The 18446-nt window shown below is 38.9% G+C and overlaps 1 protein-coding gene across 1 annotated transcript in view; it reads right to left on the bottom strand.

Moving 5' to 3' along the window:
- The window catches only part of SLC17A8 (solute carrier family 17 member 8), a 49812-nt gene extending 34392 nt beyond the window's left edge, over window positions 1-15420 (bottom strand). Inside the window, exon 1 of the mRNA XM_081311319.1 lies at window positions 14802-15420. Coding sequence (XP_081167445.1) covers window positions 14802-14902 — 101 coding nt within the window. The 5' untranslated portion in view covers window positions 14903-15420. The remainder of the gene's footprint in view (window positions 1-14801) is intronic.
- Between the last annotated feature and the right edge of the window lie 3026 nt (window positions 15421-18446).

The raw sequence follows: 18446 nt of genomic DNA, 5'->3' as shown, positions 1-18446 counted from the left end.
CAGTCCTCATCTCTAAAACGGGCTAATCAGACTAGCTCTCTCATAGGGCTATTTACTGACTGATGCATCACATGAAAGAACTTTACATTCATAAATGGTAAATTCTAGGATTATTGCTCTTAATATAATTGTTAGCAGTCAGAAGCTCAGCATCTCTGTAAGCATGAAGATGCTTTAGATGAAGAAGAATGAAGACTGATATTTTCAGGCACTCTGGAGCTCTGAGGAGTTTAACTGAAGACAGCCCCAGCTGCTGTGCTCTGATTCCACTATGGCTTTGGCTTTGGCACACGGCCACACTTTTCACAGGCTGCTTTCTGCCAAGGACTGAGCCCAACAGGGACATAAGGCAGGTCCTTTCCTGGAAGAGGCAGGACTCTTCTGACAGGCGACTGGCTCCAGGATTCTCCATTGACCTTGCCAAAACATCTAGTTGTCTAGTCTGAAATGCTTCTACTTTCCTCCTTTCCTGTTTCCTGCACAGATAGCATGCAGTCTGGATGCTGTCCCAGCCTCCTCCAGCTCCTTCCCCATTTTCCCCTCAATAAACCCCTGTGTATCTGTTTTCCTGTCCACTTCCTAGAGGATTTGAACTAACACAAGCATCTCTCAACATGGCACCATCTTAGATGTCCTGAGACTTTTCAGAGGGATAACACAACAGTATGGGAACTGGGGCTGGGGAGGGGGAGAGAATGGTGAGAAAAGCACAGGAATCTCCAAAGAAGGAAGTATAGTCTCCTTGAATGGTAGGACCCAGAGCTGCCTGACTTGAAGCACCTCCTTATAGCACAGCACCTGCCCAGTTGAGGAGATCAGATGTAGGAAGTTTTGGGGAGTGGCCTGGGCATTTGTTCTAGTTTCCCTTGTCCAAAGTGGCAGCCAAGCCAACACTTCAAAGGACTATGAGATCAGGATAAATGTCAGTCAACAACGAGAGGGACCTCCTGGGTGCAGCAGGAAGGGAAGCTCCAAAATTGACCAAAATTCAATTTCCACCAGGCGGGGCCCTCCAAGTCAGATTGGATTTGTTTTTAAAACTCTAAAATTGTAGGAGGGTTTGGGGTGTAGCTCAGATTGGTAGAGTGCTTTTCTGGCATATGCAAGGCCCTTGGTTCAACCATCAGAATAATAATAATAGTAATAATAATAATAAAAACAGTGGAACATTTCTTTTATAGGCAAGCTCAGAGAAGAAGATTGAGAATAACTTCACATTGTGTGATGAAACGGGGCTTTAGACAATCAGTAACCTGGATGTGACTGTCAGCTCTGCCACTTACATACTAGTTGTGTGACTTTGAATCTGAATCTCACAATTTGTCATCCATACAATAAATACAATATTTATCTTAAGAGCTGTTCTTACGATTGAATGAGACTGTACTACAAAGAATAAAATATTATCATGAAAAGTGAGTGGGCATTAACAAATATTATAATCTGTACCACCCTGGTGTTTCCTTTGGGTTGTTTCGTTCTTTGTTTTTGTGGAGCTAGAGATGGAGCCCAGGGACTCTTGAATACTAAGCATTGGCTTGACCATTGTCCGGCATCCCCAGCCACCTTTGGGTATTTTGCATTCCTTGGTTAGAGTACTTACCATGTGAGTTAGGGAGTTTGGTTTTCATCAGCATAGTAGGTAGGGAGCAGATCTGATGATTCATATACATGGACTTTAATGAAGAGCTCCCCCACCCAGTGGGTCATGAGCCTGCTGAGGGCAGGAGCCATCTCCCACCCATCTTCATTCCCAGTGCTCAGCATAGTACCTGGACACAAGGAATCTTCTTTTGACTGAATGGAAATGTGGGTTGATTCCAGATGTCACTCCTGACTTGAGTACTTAAGAGACGGGGTAAGGGTCTATTCATCTCTGCCCAGAAACAAACTTTACAGAAAGAATTGGGGAGGGAAAAGAAAGTTACCTAAGAATAAAAGAGGGGAAAAAAAAAAAACTCCTTTCTTAAGAAAGTGGAGGACTTTAATTATCCCTAGTAGCTATTTACCCCATTTGGTTTTCTCTGACTGTGCCTGCCCTCACACTTTTAGATCTGAGAATCTTCATTCTTTCCAGGGTGACATCCATCATTGTTTTTCCAAGTATAGAAAACTGCAGATTGTGGGTTGCTGGTCCTTCACGTACTAGGGCAGTACATGCCCACTGTTCTCCTGTCCAGCAAGCGTCTGTTACCAGGAGTCTGATTGTTTTACATATGCTAACTAGCTTTAGGCAATCAGACAACCTGGATGTGATTGTCAGCTCTGCCACTTACATACTAGTTGTGTGACTTTGGTCAAGTAACTTGGCCTTTCTGACAATCTGTCATCCATACGAGAAATACAATATTTATCATTTACATTTGGGCATTTACAGGACTATTTACTTATAATCCAAACATTTCCAAAAATTGTGGAGGAAGTTTTGTTTTGCAATTAATAAGGTCCACATTTGAAGCACAAAGTGAGCAGAACTTGCAGATAATTCTGTGTTTTTAAAATTCTTTCACTTACTTATGTATTATATGTGTTATGGGATTCTGAGCTATAAGATATAGATAAATCTTCTTAAGACTGTTTTGATGATCAAGGGAGATACTATACATTTTTTAAAAACTGACAGTTCTAAACAAAACCAGAAAGCCTCAGAGTACCTAGAATGGAAAAGGTAGTCAATGTCTTCAATTTCATCTTTCAATTTTCTTCCTTTCTCCAAAAACATAGCAACTCAGTGATCATGTGAAAAACAACTTTGAGGTAACTGTGACCCTTTCAGAAAGCAAATTGGAATACTGTTTGCTATAACAAAAATACTACAGTCTGGGAAGCTTAACCCATTAAGTCCCAAGTTTTCATTCTGTGACTACTTCAATGAAATTGGCTCAGGTGAGTTAAAATGGATTGGAAATCATAAACTAGAGTGTGTGTGTGTGGGGGGGTGTGTATTCACATATATAATATTAATCTTATTATTTTATAATATAACTTTATTATTCTTATCATTACATTTTATTGTATATTATATACTATATTTAAGTTTAGGTTCCCCCACCCCCTGCTTCCTGACCCCACCATAAGGTGAGGAGTTTTCCTCCACTGGGCTCTTCCACCATGATGCTCTTCCTCACTTCAATGGACTGAAACCTCTGAAATTGCTAGCCCCAAATAAACTTTCCCTCTTCTAAGTTGCTCTTGTCAGATATTTTGGTCACAGAAAAACAGAAGCTGTCTAAAACAGGCCCCCAACCTTGGCTTGCAAATGGCCGCCTTCCCACTGTGTCCTCAGATGGCCTTTCTTCTATGCACATGCATCTTCAGTGTCTCTTGTAATCCAAATTTCCTCCTCTCATAAGGGCACCAATCCTATTACATTAAGGTCCAGCCTCACACCCAGTGCAGTTTTGCAGATTTTGAAGCATTAGCCTATGCTTGTCTTGTTTTCCTCCTGGTAATTTTTCCTGTCCCCTCATGTAAAAAGAGTTGGTGCTCCTTGCCTCAGCAGGGAAAGATAAGATGGACAGCAGAGAAAAAGACTTAGTCTCTTGGTTTGTGTTTTTTATTTCCAAAATTCATAGGTGACAAACCAACAGCTCTATAGCCACATCTGGCCCATAGACATGTTTTGTTTATATTATATGATGTATGAGTAAGGATTTTTTTTTTAATTTGGATAAATTGCCAGTTGAAAATTCAGGAGGGCTCTGTGTGTGTATGTGTGTGTGTGCGTGTGTATGTGTGGTGTTTAACCTGGAATTTTTACCTTCTTCTGAAAAATGTGAATACCTGGAATTATTAGATCCACACTCTCATGGCTATAATTGGCATTCCCATTTATCACAGTCCTCACCACTCCCTCTAGTCACCCCTACACTGAACTGAATTCCCATTTCGTATTATACTTGCACTGTTGTTTTTCTTATAGTTAAAACTAAGATTTTGCTCAAGAGCAAGATGGCAGTTCTCTTGAGACCAAGTGTTCTCTGCAATGGCTCAAAGAGGTCCAGCTCTATTCCTCCAAACCCCAGGGGCCAGACCTACTCATGTTTCAGCGTTTCTCCAGGACCGACCCACACCCTAGGGCAGTGTGGACATTCACCTGTCTTCAAGCCACCATTCTGGTTCCAAGGCTGCATCTCTCCACTGGACTAGAAAGAAGGTTGCCTGTGTTCTGCTCCTGGGCTAGCTTCCAGCTGCATATTTGAATCCTTGCTCTGCAATGGACTACTCTGGCTGCAACCCTCACTCTCCAGAGTCACAGGAGCCTTGGACAAGTTGTTATTACTATGTTCATGGGGATGCATTGCAGAAAGCTGTCAAGGAAGGTCTTTTGGCACTTTAATCTTTGCTGGGCTTTCAACAGTCATGATATGGGAATCTTCAAAGCTGCTGCTATTATGCTGTGGAAGTGCCAACCTTCAGAACTGTGTGTCTCTTCACCTCTGCTCCATCATGCCATTCAGCACACAATAAGGAGGAAATATGAGATAAGTCCACTGGGGGACAAACCTTCTCCTAATCACATGGTTATTCTGGAATCTAATTGTTGAGCAGAAGGTTTGAGAGGAAATGAATATCCAAGAAACTATGAGACTGAATTCTGCATTCTGGTGCGTCAAAGGGGTGTCTCCTAGCTTACAAGACTCCCAGTATAACCAAACTTTACATATGAACTTTCCCCCTTTTAATTTTGAATCTCTTAAAGACAATTCACCTTTATTATAATCAATATAGGATCATGCTTCTGTGTTTGTCCTGAGGAATAATGGACAAAGGAAAAGACTATTAATTCATGAGTAGAGATGTGTTTTACTTGTCCTAATTAATTAATCTGTCTACAAATATAAAACTATAAATGATAAATTATTTTTCTACTTTGGGAATTGCTAATGAGAAAATGTATTCTATAAAAATAAATTTTGTAAAAATAAAATATTATATAATAAAACAACTAAGCTTTTTAACTTATATTTAAAACTAATCTCTACCAAATTAGACGAAGAGCAAAACTATGTAGTAGATAACCATCATTTGTAGCTCTCCAATGTTTTAACTTCCTCTTGAGATATGAAATCTTGCCTGAACAACAGAGATAAAACTACTTTTCCTAGATTTCTTGAGTTGAAATGCAGAATTAAGAGGTGAACTCTGGCCAGGCATGGTGGTGAACACTTGTAATCCCAGCAGTTTGGGAGACTAAGGCAGGAGGATTGTGAGTTCAAAGTCAGCTTCAGCAACTTAGAAAGTCCTCAAATTAAAAAGAGATAGGGATGTGGTTCAGTTGTTAAGCACCTCTGGGTTCAGTCCCCAGTGCAAAAAAAAAAAAAAAAAAGAGGTGGACTCTATAAATCAGAAATGCTTGAGTGAGTTTCAAATGTGGAAAGAAGGAACAAGAGGATGCAGTGTGCAGGAGAAATGGCAATGCAAATGGCGGTAAATGCAATTGTAGAAGCAACTCCATGACTGCTGTGGCTGAATTTCTGAAATAAATTATAAGTATAAACAGTATTTAAGAGCTGCCAGTGGAGGCAGCTGAATTTTACCCAGAACAATCCAGTGGGATGATACATAATATGCTTTCTGCTTTTTTTTTTTCCTGCAAGTAGAGCATCCAGACTGGTCCTCCCAGGGAGTCTTGAGTGTTTCCTAACATGCTCTCCTAAACTACATACCACTTTAGCTAAAGTGTGCTGTGTTGATTACAATTGACAACTTCAATATAACATACTTCTTTGTAGAGGTGCAGACTATTTCTGTTTGTTAATATATAAAATATATCTATGTCAAAATACAATAGGACCTGCTTCACTCCTTCTGTATTGAACCTATGGCCATTGCACTAAGCTTTAAGAAGTACTTCAGAATTTGGTTATTATAAAAATATCTGGGAAAAGTTGGGAGAAGCCAAAAATAAACTTTAGTCAAGAAAATACAGACAGTCATGGTGACACACATCTATAGTTCCAGCTACTCAGGTGGCTGAGGCAGGAGGATCACTGCTGGAGGCTAGGAGTTTGAGATCAGCCTAGGCAACACAGGGAGATACCATCTCAAAAAAAAAAAAAAAAAGGCACTTGGTGAATGTCTATAATCCCAGCTACTTAGGAAGCTGAAGCAGAAGGATGGTGAGTTTGAGCAAGAATTAAAAAAAGAAAGTTAGGATTGGGGTGTAACTTAGTAATAGAGCATGTACTTAGCATGAACAAGGCCCTGGGTTTAATCTGTGTATATGCATACATGTGTGCAGGTGTGTGTGTGTCCTCCCCCAGGCTAGAAGAAAGGATGAGGGTTTAAAAGCTCAGAGATCCTGGATCTTGATTCTTGCACTAACCCCTTAGGTGGGGAGTCCTTGGAAACAGACTCCAAAATGAGATCTCAGTTTGATGCTCACTAGCTGGCTGGCAATGAGGACTGTGAGCAGGTCACTGGAGGAGAAGATGGACTATTTATAGCTTCTGGATCTATTTTCCACCTTCCCTTCTAGCCATCAGACCAATTACCAGAATTGAATCCCTGCATGGATCAGAGGAGGATCTGACTGACATTTTAGAAACTGGAACATATGCCTGGGACTGAATTCTGAATGTGCTGGATTTGGGAGAGATGAAGTAGTACAGTTGGATAAGGGAAATGTCTTAGTCTGTTTTCTATTGCCAATAACATGATACCACAAAATGTCTGAGCTATAAAGAAAGAGGTTTAGTTAAGCTTTTGGTTCTGGAGGTCCAAGGTCAAGGGGTCACATCAGATGATGGTCTTCTACTGGCAAAGTCCAAGACATCACATTTCAAGACACAGGGAATGTGCATTCACGTCTGTATATCTCTCTGTCTGGTCTCTCTCCCTCTTCTTATAAAGCCATCTGATCATTCTCTCTCTGGTCTCTCTCCCTCTTCTTATAAAGCTACCTGGCTCCACACTAAGGACTTTATATTTATACTGAACACCTCTGAAAGGCTAAATACCATAGTCAGATTAAATTTATACCCTCTTAATACCTCACAATGAGGATTATATTTTAACACCTGAAGCCTTAAAGGACACATTCAAACTGTATCAAAACCATAGCAGGATAGTTTGTTAATATGGAGAAGCAGATTAAATCATGTCCTCCAAAAAGATATGTTGAGATCCTGACCCATAATACCTGTGACTTGGACCTTATTTGGAAATGTAATCTTTGTGGATATAATCTTATTAAAATGAGGTCACACTAGATTAGAATGACTGGTGTCCCTGTAAGAAGAGAGGAATTTGAACACAGACACAGAGATATAGGAGAGAAGTCCATGTAACAATAAAAACAGGGATTTGCAAGAAGGTGAAGAGAGAGCCTACAGAATGGGAGAAAAATCTTTGCACTTGCACCTCAGATAGTGCATTAATCTCCAGGATATATAAAGAATTCAAAAAACTAAACACAAACACACACAAAAAATAACCCAGTCAGTCAATGGACAAAGGAACTGAACAGGCACTTCACAGAAGTACATATTATATCCTACTGTCATGTATAACTAAAAAAGAACAAATAAAAAACCTTTTTATTTGTTCTTTTTTTTAGTTAAAAAAAAAAGATGGGGATTTGATGGACACGTCTACAAGTCAAGAAATGTCAAGAATTACCAGCAATCTCAGAAAGTGGAAGAGGCAAGGATGATATCTCCTTCAGAGAGAGCATTTCCCTGTAAATACCTTGATTTTGGACTTGAGCCTCCAGAATTGTGAGAAAATAAATTTCTCATGTTTTAAGACACTCAGTTTGTGGCACCTTGTTACAGCATCCCTGGGAAACTAATCTGGGAGCATTGTCCCATGACACAAAATTTAACATCCTGGCAAAGGCTAGAAAAAATTATCTAGTAAGTTGCTAATGTGGCTCCTAAAAGCATAACAAAATACACATCAAGAGGAATCTGATTACTTTTTGAAATTCAATTGCATACTGATTTCTAGTCATTATGGCATTTTGCTCAGAAATACAGGCTATAGCCGCTATAAGATTATTTTAAAAATAACTTGAGGGTTTCCTGTGCCTCCATAAATGAGATGACCACATCTCAAAGTAGATTTGACTGTCAGTGACTTCCCCCTCTGAGTGAACACCTGCAGTGGGGACACAATGAAATCAGGTCATGATCTACTCGGCTTGATACTCCCTTTACTAAGGTAATAAGGAATGCTGCGGTGATGGGGCACCAGCCACACTGGGTAGATCAGAGGCTGCTGTCTTCCGCAAGATGGGTTTCATGGTAAAACTAGTGGCAACTGAGTTGATAGGATCCTGGAACACTAGAGGCCAGTAGAGGCACTTCACTATTCTAGGCAAGGGCAGCAGATGTGCAGTGACAATTGGGATCCTGATCCAGTGGAATCTCACAGATGACATGATGCTCTTAGGACAAAATAAATGAGCAGCCAGCAAGGATATTGCTTATATATAATGAGAAAAGTTTCAAGAATTGAAGTAGAAGATATAGGCTAAGATTGGTTATACCAATGAAAAGTCATACTCTCTTGCTGAGGTTCTAGTCCAGAATTCATTGATTGAAGAAACTGGGTCTCCACGACAAAGGAAACTGTAATCTACAGAAGGGCATGTAGAAGGGTTCTCTCAGCCCTTTCCCCAAAGAAATCTATAGCCATTGGAAAACATATAATGGATAAAAAGGAATACCTTGATTTTTTTTTAAGACTGTTGGGTAAAGGGGCAAGTTGATGTTGGTAATCCAGGGTCCACAGCACCATCATGTCCCTCTTGTTAGAATGGGGTTCATAAGATTTAAGCAATAAATGGGCCTGGCCCAAGTCTATATCAAAGCGTGTTCACTTAGTCCAAGGACCTACCCAGGGGTCATTTCCCCAGGTATAATTTACACATACATAATTAGAATGGAGGCACGTAGCATTTGGGTGGGGGGGAAACTTATATTGGTTCCTTAACTTAATAAGAGCTGTTGTAGTACAAAAAGCCAAAGGGAAATCCTTGAAACTGCCATCCCTGGGTGAGATGATAAATCAAAAACAGGGTCACATTATACAGAATGACAGAGATTAGCTAGAAAGTTTTAGAAGCTTAAAGGTTGCAAGAAGTGATAATCCTCATTATATTTCCATTTAATTCACCAGTCTGTCTCCTACCAAAAAAAAAATTGATCATGGCAGATGATAGTGGACTACCACAAACTTCGGTATATAGCTTGCCTCTCTAGATCTAGTGTAGTGCATTCTTTTCATATTCATTATAAAAGAGAATCAGAAGTTTACACCAGCATTATTATGAATAATGCTTATATATATATATTCATGGTCTTGTTCTCTATTATAGTCAGAGAGATCTTCTGGACCTTTTGCAGAACATCACACTGATCTATTGTGACCAACATGTTGTTTAGACCTAATAAGCAAAAAGTAACAAGTCTCTTGATGTCTCAGTAAAAAAACAAGTTCCAGAGGGAAGCCTAATGGTTTGGGTCATTTCCTCCAAAGTAAAGGAAAAGTTGGGTCTAGGGTTGTGGCCCAGAGGTAGAACCCTTGCCTAGAGTGTGTGAGGCACTGGGTTTAATCCTCAGCACCACATAAAAATAAATAAAGGTATTATGTCCATCTATAACTATATATATATATATATATATATATATATATATATATATATATATAAATTTTTTAAAGAAATAAAGTAAAGGAAAAGTCACTGCACTCTGTACTTTCCACCACTAAAATGGAAGCACGATACTTGGTATACTTGAGTTTGGGAAGCAGTCAATTTAGAAATAACTAATTATTTCCAACATTTAGAAATAATATTGTAACCCATTTGTTCCATGACATTAAAGGATGCTAGTTTTTATTAATGAGATCCAAAAGCAAGAAAGTGTTCCTGGCTGGGCACAGTGACACAAGCCTATAATCCCAACAGCTCAGGAGGCTGAGGCAGGAGGATCAGAAGTTCAAAGTCAGTCTCAACAACAGCGAGGCACTAAGCAACTCAGTGAGACCCTGTCTCTAAATAAAATACAAAATAGGGTTGGGATGTGGCTTAGTGGTCAAGTGTCCCTGAGTTCAATCCCAGGTACCAAAAAAAAAAAAAAAGAAAAGAAAGAAAGAAAGTGTTCCTCAGTATGTCCAGGCTGAAGTAAGAGCAATCTTGCCACTAGGGCCATGCTATCTAGCATACTTCTGGTACACAGGAATCTGTATAGGAAAAAACACCACTTGAGGTTTCTGGTAAAACCTAATAGAAGAAACATAGCATAAATTCTGGAACAAGGCCATGCCATCTATAGTAGAGCAATACCCAACATACAAAACATAACTCCTGGCACGTTACTGAACCCTGGTAAAGATGGAACATCTGACCATAGACTATCAAAAGATCATGTTGCCAAAACTACCTATCATGAGCTGGGTACCGTCAAACCCACCAAGTCATAATGCACATTACATCTGGGGTCAAACACAAGCAGGGCAATAGAGCATCACAAAGCCTACGTCAGAGGGTATAGACTCCCAGGTGACCTTTAACTCTTGCACCAATGACTCTGTACCAATGACTCTCCATCAGTTCACACCTTTGAACAAATGACAAAGTGAAAAGAAAAAAAAAACTGAGTGTGATTCACAGATGGTCAGTTTGTTAAGTCAGAACCAGTTAAAATGGATTGCTGCTGCATGAAAACCCCACTCAGGGGTAGCCTTTAAAGAAAGCCATAAAGAGACATCTTTCCAACAGGCAGAGTTTTGAGCAGTCACCTGACCATCTATTTTGTATGGAAAGGGAAACATTACAAGATAATTATAGGTGTGGATTCGTAGGCAGTGGTGATGGTTTAGCTGGCACGACAGAGTCTATAAAGGGCAATATTGGAAGACTGAGAAGGAGTTCTGGGGAAGAAACATGTGGATCAACCAGTAAGAATGGACATAAAGTGTGAGATCTTTAGGTTGCACAGCAACATAGGCCACACAGTGTCCACTTGAAAGAGGTACTACACGATACAGGGTGACTTGGACAGGCTGACTTGGCCAGCTGAGGTTAGCCAATTCTGTCCTTAATCACCCAGTGGCGACAGTAGTAGACTCAGCAATGAAGTAACCATGGTGTCAGAGATGAAGGCTATACACCATTACTTAACCTTCCCAATCAGACATGGGTGTGGGGAGTTTCAATAAGAGTGAGGAAACATGAGTAAAAAGTGGAGTGAAGCAGGAAAAGACTGTCAAAGATGAAGTCAGAGACTTCTCAAAGTGCTACAGACCAGATAAAAGGACACTGGCTTGAGAGTGAAGTGGGAAACCATGGGGGAGGTTTTAACACACAACTGCTGAATGCGGAGGGCCAACACAATGTGGGGACTAGCTCCATCTCTTTAAAGGGAAGATGATCATACTTTAAAGAGATCAGACTCCATCTTGGCCTTCCTTGAGGAAAGGCTTCAATTGTAATATTTCTTCAACTAGAAGAAAAGCCCACCAGGTTTAGCAGTGGCTGCTATAATGCAGTCCAAGTAACTCCCTGAACCTAAACAAGTAACTTAATCTCAAAATGGAAAGAGGAAAGACACTTGATTAGAGAGGTAGTATGATGGAAATGAAGAATACAGGCATAGATATTTGCAGCAATGTGGATGGAACTGGAAGGCATTATAAATAAATGAACCAGGCACCAAAAGACAAATGCTACATGATATCACTCATATGCAGAAGCTTAAAATTGATTTCACAGAAGTACAGGGGAGAACAATAGTCACTAGAAGCTAGGAAGGGAAGGGAAAGGGGAAATAGTTGGATAATCAGTACTAAAATACATTAGATAGGAGGAATCAGTTCTAGTATTCTACAGCATAGTAGGGGGTCACAGTTTACAACAACTTAGTACATATTTATAAAGAACTAGAGGCGAGAGGGCTGGGGTTATGGCTCAGTGGTAGAGCGCTTGCCTAGCACGTGTGAGGCACTGGGTTTGATCCTCAGCACCATACAAAAATAAATAAATAAAATGAAGGTATTGTGTCCATCTACAACAACAACAACAACAACAACAACACACACACACACAAAATATATATATATATATGTATGTATGTTTTTAAGAGCTAGAAGAGAGGAATTCAAAGACTCTAATACAAAGACATTATAAATGTTTAAGGAGATGGAAATGCTAATTGCCCTGATTTCATCATTTAACATTGTATCAAATTATCACTCTATTCCATAAATATATGCAATTATTATTTGTCAATGAAAAATAAACTAAAAAAAAAATATGGGCATAGAACATCTGGTTTGAAACCCAGCTCTGCAGTTTACAAGCCCCATGACCTTGTACAAGTTACTTAACCTCTCTGTATCTTGGTTTCCTCATCTATAAAATTATAATAGTCCTATCTTCGTGGGGTTTTTAACAGAATTAAATGGATTATAGTGTCTGTATCATGCTATGTTTTTGCCATTATTATTTTTCACACATAAGCAATCAAAATTTATCCATATTGTCATTGAAGTTGAACAAATCTGCAAGTCCATTTATGGGCATTCATTTCCAGGTTCAATGCCTTCTGTGTCATCTATGTATTCTAATACTACACTTTGGAATATTATCCTATACTTCTGAACTATTACTGGGCCTTTAGCTGATTCCTTGTTCAACTGCTTCTTATCAATGACTTTTCTTCAGGAAAGCTAACAATGCCTGACTGTGATCACCCCATACAAATCAGGAAACAGTCCTTTGTGGGTTTTTTTGGTTGTTGTTGTTGTTGCTGATGTTGTTGTTGGTGGTGGTGGTGGTGATTTGTTTGTTTTGAACATTGGATTCTGTCAACTGGTCTTATGTGAAAATCAAAGAGGTAAAGTGGAAAATCCCACTTGGCAGGGCACTTTGCATGTAATTATCTTAAAGACTTAAAATTCACACCAAATGCAGGGTACAGTGAATTGTGGTGTTCTGCTAAAATACCACTAGAACTGAGGATCAACTTGGATGGCCGGTCAAGTAATGTCTATTTTTCCTTCCTCAGCTGATAATTTCTACCTAGAGATTACTAAAAAAAAAGATTCTGGTTCAGCTTTGTTTTTCTCTAAAGTCATTCCATAATTACTACAGCAACGACAATATCTAGCCTTCATTTAGTGTTCAGTGCCTTCTCTGCCTCAGCATTTTGCTAGTCACTTCTTTTATTGTCCTGTGATGCAATTCAGAGGAAACTGCTCAAAGAGCCTAGACACATAGCTCGATTTTGGGCTGAGGTCACACAACTTGGTATTTACTAATTTTGTTATATCCCCTAAGCAAATCTATTTGGTAAACAGAGATCTTCGTGTGTATTATCTAATCAAACATAGTAAAACCAGTGCTTAGGTAAATCTCCTATTTTAAAAAGTAATTAAACTTCAAAAAAGCAATTAAACTGCAGTTTCAAAAGAAAATTACTAATTTTTTTTGTTTTAGGGGTTTGTCTGGCAAATCATGTTTTTTATTCCTGACTCTGCCAGATTCCTTTGGCATTGTTTGAATAAGCCAATTAAGCCATTGTGCCTTCTTTTTGCATTTCTAATCAAGTGAAAGCCACACAATAAGATGTTACCTGGGGAGTGTTCAACAGAAGGATAAAGCACTCTTTTAAAAAATGTTATTATAATCATCTTCTATATTTGATTGGTTTGTGGTGCAGTCACTGAGCGAGGTTTTCACCTCTATGTGATAATTCTGCGTAGCTGATCAAAGTCTTTTTGTTTTTAATTACTAAAGTCTAATGAACCCAACGTCATTCTCTTCTTACCAAAGCTCATCAAGAGTGATACAGTGAAATATTTAACTCCAACAGGAGCATGTATGTTATAAAACACAAAACATACAATCTCAGAAATACGTTGCTGAGAAATAATCCTTTTTAAATGTAAAAGTTTTTAAATTTAAGAGAGAACATAGAAAAGTTAAAAGGAAATGCCCAGTGACATTTTCCTTCACCAGGATTAGAAATAATTACTCAAACACATAAAAAGCTTATAAAGGGTACTTCTCACATATACTTATATCAGAGAGATGAAGGAGTCATTCTACCTTACACATAAGGACTACTGATTAATTCATCTATAAAACCTGAGATGACATTTACTACATCTATAAAATTTAACAAATTAAAATGTCATATCAATTCATGCACTTATGGAAAATGCTCCTGCCAATAATAATATATTTTCCTTTAAAAATATTTACTTTGGGTGAGGACTAAAATCTCATTCAATTATATGATAGTACTGAACATTTCCCACTGCTACATGTAAGATCTTCTGCTTTAATGAATATTAATCTTTTAAGTGACCTTCTTCAAACTACTGTGTAACTGTCTTTCTCTTTGAAAACTATACACTCAGGAACCACTTTACATATTTTCTATAACAAGCTAACAAAATTACAAATATTTAATTTTCACGTATAGTGGAAAACAATGTATTTCAGCTCAAAGCATAATTTACAATTGTTATTACCACTGAATTAACATGAAATACTGTCTCCCTAATTCAATGCCAAACATACCATATGTAACATTACCATTACCAGTAAGTGCTAATCCTGCTGGATAAACAATTCTTGTCTTGATATTTCCTAATTCAACCCAATACTTTTCATGCATCTCTCACACTCCCTTTCTGCCACAGAATATTGATTCTAGAAGAGGGGTCCAGAAGCCATCAAATCTGACCCACCTCCTCCTCATTAAAATGTGGTTTATAAACATGATACAAAGTTGGCAGTGTGATGCTACTCAGAAATAAACCTAAAGTTTACATTCAAACTTTACCTTTGTAAAATCCCCAGCGAATCTCCCACAGCATTCTTCACTCCTTCCTTTCCAGGTTTCAAAATTTTTTCTTTGAAGGTATCAAATACTTTAAAAGGCATTTTGAATTGGGAGGGCACCTATGAGCCGTTAATAGTCAGTCTCAGAAGTTGTCATCCTTTCTCATTTCTAGCTTACGGAGCACTAGTTTCACTTGATGAACACCTGGAAGTCAGTTCTCATAGAGGGAACTACTTAAAATCAAAAAGAATATGAAACCCAACCCAGATTCTCCAAGCAGAGACAACCCTCTCCTCTCCCTCCACAATTAAAAAAAAAAAAAAAAAAGGAGGCCCAGGGGTTTCTAGCTGGGAATTCAGCCCCTTGCAAAAGCTACAAGCTCAGCAGCAGCCTGTGGCCGCTGTCTCAGGCAGCCACTCAAACTGAGCGCAGCCTCTCTCCCTCCCTGGCTGCAGCTGGAGAAGCTAACGTGGGCTCCAGCCTACAAGGGGTCCCCAGACGGGCAGCAGCATCTGTGGTTGGGCTCCGGCCCCTCCTGCTTCTCTCCAGCTTGCCTGTGGCTCTCTCCGAGTGATCCTTCCCCAGGTAATGCTATAGTAACCAGCACGACACCTGCCCCTCCACCACCTGGGCTTATTAATGGGCTCTCAGCCAGAGCAGGCACCCACAGTGAAGTTTATGAAACATTTAAAAGTCCTCTGCTTTTCTGAAGTCTGGCATTGCAGACAGGCTCCTAGCCACCACTTCATGACTTTTATTCTCCTTGTGGGAGCTGTGAAACTGTTCTCAGCCGGGCACTAGCATGGATGTGGTCCCTGGAGGAGCACTGGCACTTGAGTAGGGTGAATGCAAACCCCAAGCCACAACCATCTAGGGGACATTTATTTGCTCCTCATCAACAGAGCAGATTCTCTCAAGGTGTGGCACACAGATGCCATTAGACCATGTGATTGAGAGATCTGAGATCTGCTTAGAATTAAGCATTGGCTCCTCATTGTCCTCCTTATAAATAAACCCTTCTCATAGCACCTAAGGCCCCTCCATGGAACCCTAAGCCTTTTTTCTTGTCCCTCTGCTCTCAGTAGCACAACTTCATTGAACTTAGCAAGTTCCCTGTTGCCCCTCGGGTTTCTTAAACTATACCCCTGCCTTGGTGAACCCTCTTCCCCCTTCCCCTGGGTAGCCTCTGGAGATTTTCAAGTCTCACAGAAATATCACTTCCTCTTCAAAGCCTCATAGACAAGGTGAGGTGTCCCTCCCCTGCACCTGCAAATCTCCTGTCCTTGGCTCTGGCAAGACCTGGCTGGTAACCTATATAAATAGCTACTGGACTGGAGTTGAAATATCAGGTTGCTCCCACATATATGGGCTGTAGAGTGAAGGCTCCATCAATGATCCTGCCAGGAAGAAACAGCCTTTATCTAAGAAGCTCCAATGCTCCACCCCCGCCCCAATGAGAATCATGTGCTGTGCCTACTGAGCTCTTTCCATGGTCCAATATTAAAGTATTAACACAACCTTCTTAAGGTTGATTTGTAGTCCATAACTTTTTATTTCCCTCAAATTAATTGACAAGAAACTGAGGCAAAGAGAAATTAGACTTGTCGGAGATGACACAACCAGGAAGTAGCAAGCCAGGCTTCAGATCTAAAACTCCCTGTTTTCTTTTTTTCTCTTTCTTTCTTTCTCTCACTCTTCCTCCCTCCCTCTCTCCTCCCTCCTTCTTACCTACCATCACTTTACTGAAGTATATTTTGCATTTCATATAATTATTTCGAGCAGACAATTCAAATAATTCTTCATAAATTTACCAAGCTGTATAGTCATAACCATGAAGCACTTTGAGAACATTTCTATCACCCTAATAAGATACTGTATATTCACCATCCATTCCATTTACTACCCCTTAACTTGCCCCAGGCAACCACTAATCTACTTTCTGTCTCAATAGATTTGCCTTTTCTGGCCATTTCATATAAATACTACTACGTAATATATGGTCTCTTGTAGCTGGCTTCTCTGATAACTAAATGAATTAAAAAAAAAAAAGCTGTGGTGAACATTTGCATCCAAGTTTTTATGGGGACATATGCTTTCATTTCTCTTTGAGTAAATAGCTAGGATTGGAATTTCTGGATAATATTGTAAATATATATTTAACTTTTTAAGAAACTGCCAAATTATTTGCCAAAGTGGCTGCACTATTTTGCATTTCCACCAGCATGTATGAAGGTTCCCATTTCTCCACATCTTTGATGATATTTGTTTTCTGTCATTTTTAGTATAGCCTTTCTAGTGGGTGTGATAATGACATCTCACTATGGTTTTAATTTGCATTTGCCTGATGACTACTTTGACTGTATTTCCATATGCTTACTAACCATCCAAATTTGTTGATAAAATTTTTATTCAAATATTTTGAACATTTTAAATGGGTTTTTCTCTGCTCATTATTGAGGTATATGATTATATATTCTGGATATAATTCATCAGATATGTGTTTTGCAAATATTTTCTCCCAGTCTGCTGTTTGTCTTCTCATTTTCTTCTGTTTTTAAGTGCAAAATTTTTGAATTTTGATGTCAAATTTACTCATTTCTTCCTTGATGAACTGTGTTTTTATTGTTATAATTAAAAACTCTTTATCTAACCTGATGCCTCAAAAGTTTTCTCCTTTTATTGTTTTAGAACCTATATTTGCCTATAATTCATTTTCAGTTCATTTTTATGCATGGTGTGAGATAAAAGACTGTCTAAGTTCATCATGAAGATATCCAATTGTTCTATCATTGTTAAAAATGCTATTCTTTCTCCAATGAATTGCCTTGGCATCTTTGTCAAAAATCAACTGAACAAAAATATAAAGATTTATTTTTGGACTTTCAGTTCTGTTGCATTGATCTCTATGTCTATTATTATGACAGTATTATGCCATCTTGACTATAGCTTCATAGTAATTTTTTAAATTAGAAAATGAAAAGTCCTCTAACTTTGCTCTTTTTAAAAAACTGCTTTGGCTATTCTAGATCTTTTGCATTTTGCATAAAAATTTTAGGAACAATTTGTCAGTGTCTACACAAAATATCCCGTCAAGCCTTGTGCTCTTAAAATGATGCTTTTTTGGTCACCAATCTTGCCAACATAACTCTTTAAGACCTTAGGAAACCACATGTCAATCATTCCACCAAGTCTTTACTTATCTCCAACAAGCTCACACATTTGTAAAAAGAAGATACAATCACAATAAAATACAATAAACACACCCTCTTGCTTAGAAAACATCCACTGATGGAGCTTCTAACCCATTCCTCAATTCCCAGATACACTTAGGTTCCTTATCTCTTACCACACATAATAGAAGCATTGCTAGGCAACAACCTCATCCATCTCTAAGGGTGAATGGTTGCTGAGAGAACTAAGCATTTCTACAGAATATATTGCTCATGAAACATACCTAGAGCTACAGTTTCTTGGTGATAGATGGTTGATAATAATCACTAAGATTTCTGGAGCACTTTCTAGGTACAACAAGTGCCATCATTTTATCATCTACAGATAAGAAAACTGGGACTCAGAGAGGTTAAGTAAGCTCATAAGCTAAGAAACCTAACAGAGATGGGATATGGACCTAAGAAGTCTGACATC

The sequence above is a fragment of the Spermophilus citellus genome (assembly GCF_964194105.1).
Source record: "Spermophilus citellus genome assembly, chromosome: 10".
Lineage (NCBI taxonomy): Eukaryota > Metazoa > Chordata > Mammalia > Rodentia > Sciuridae > Spermophilus > Spermophilus citellus.
This window is presented reverse-complemented; position numbering and strand designations above follow the sequence as displayed.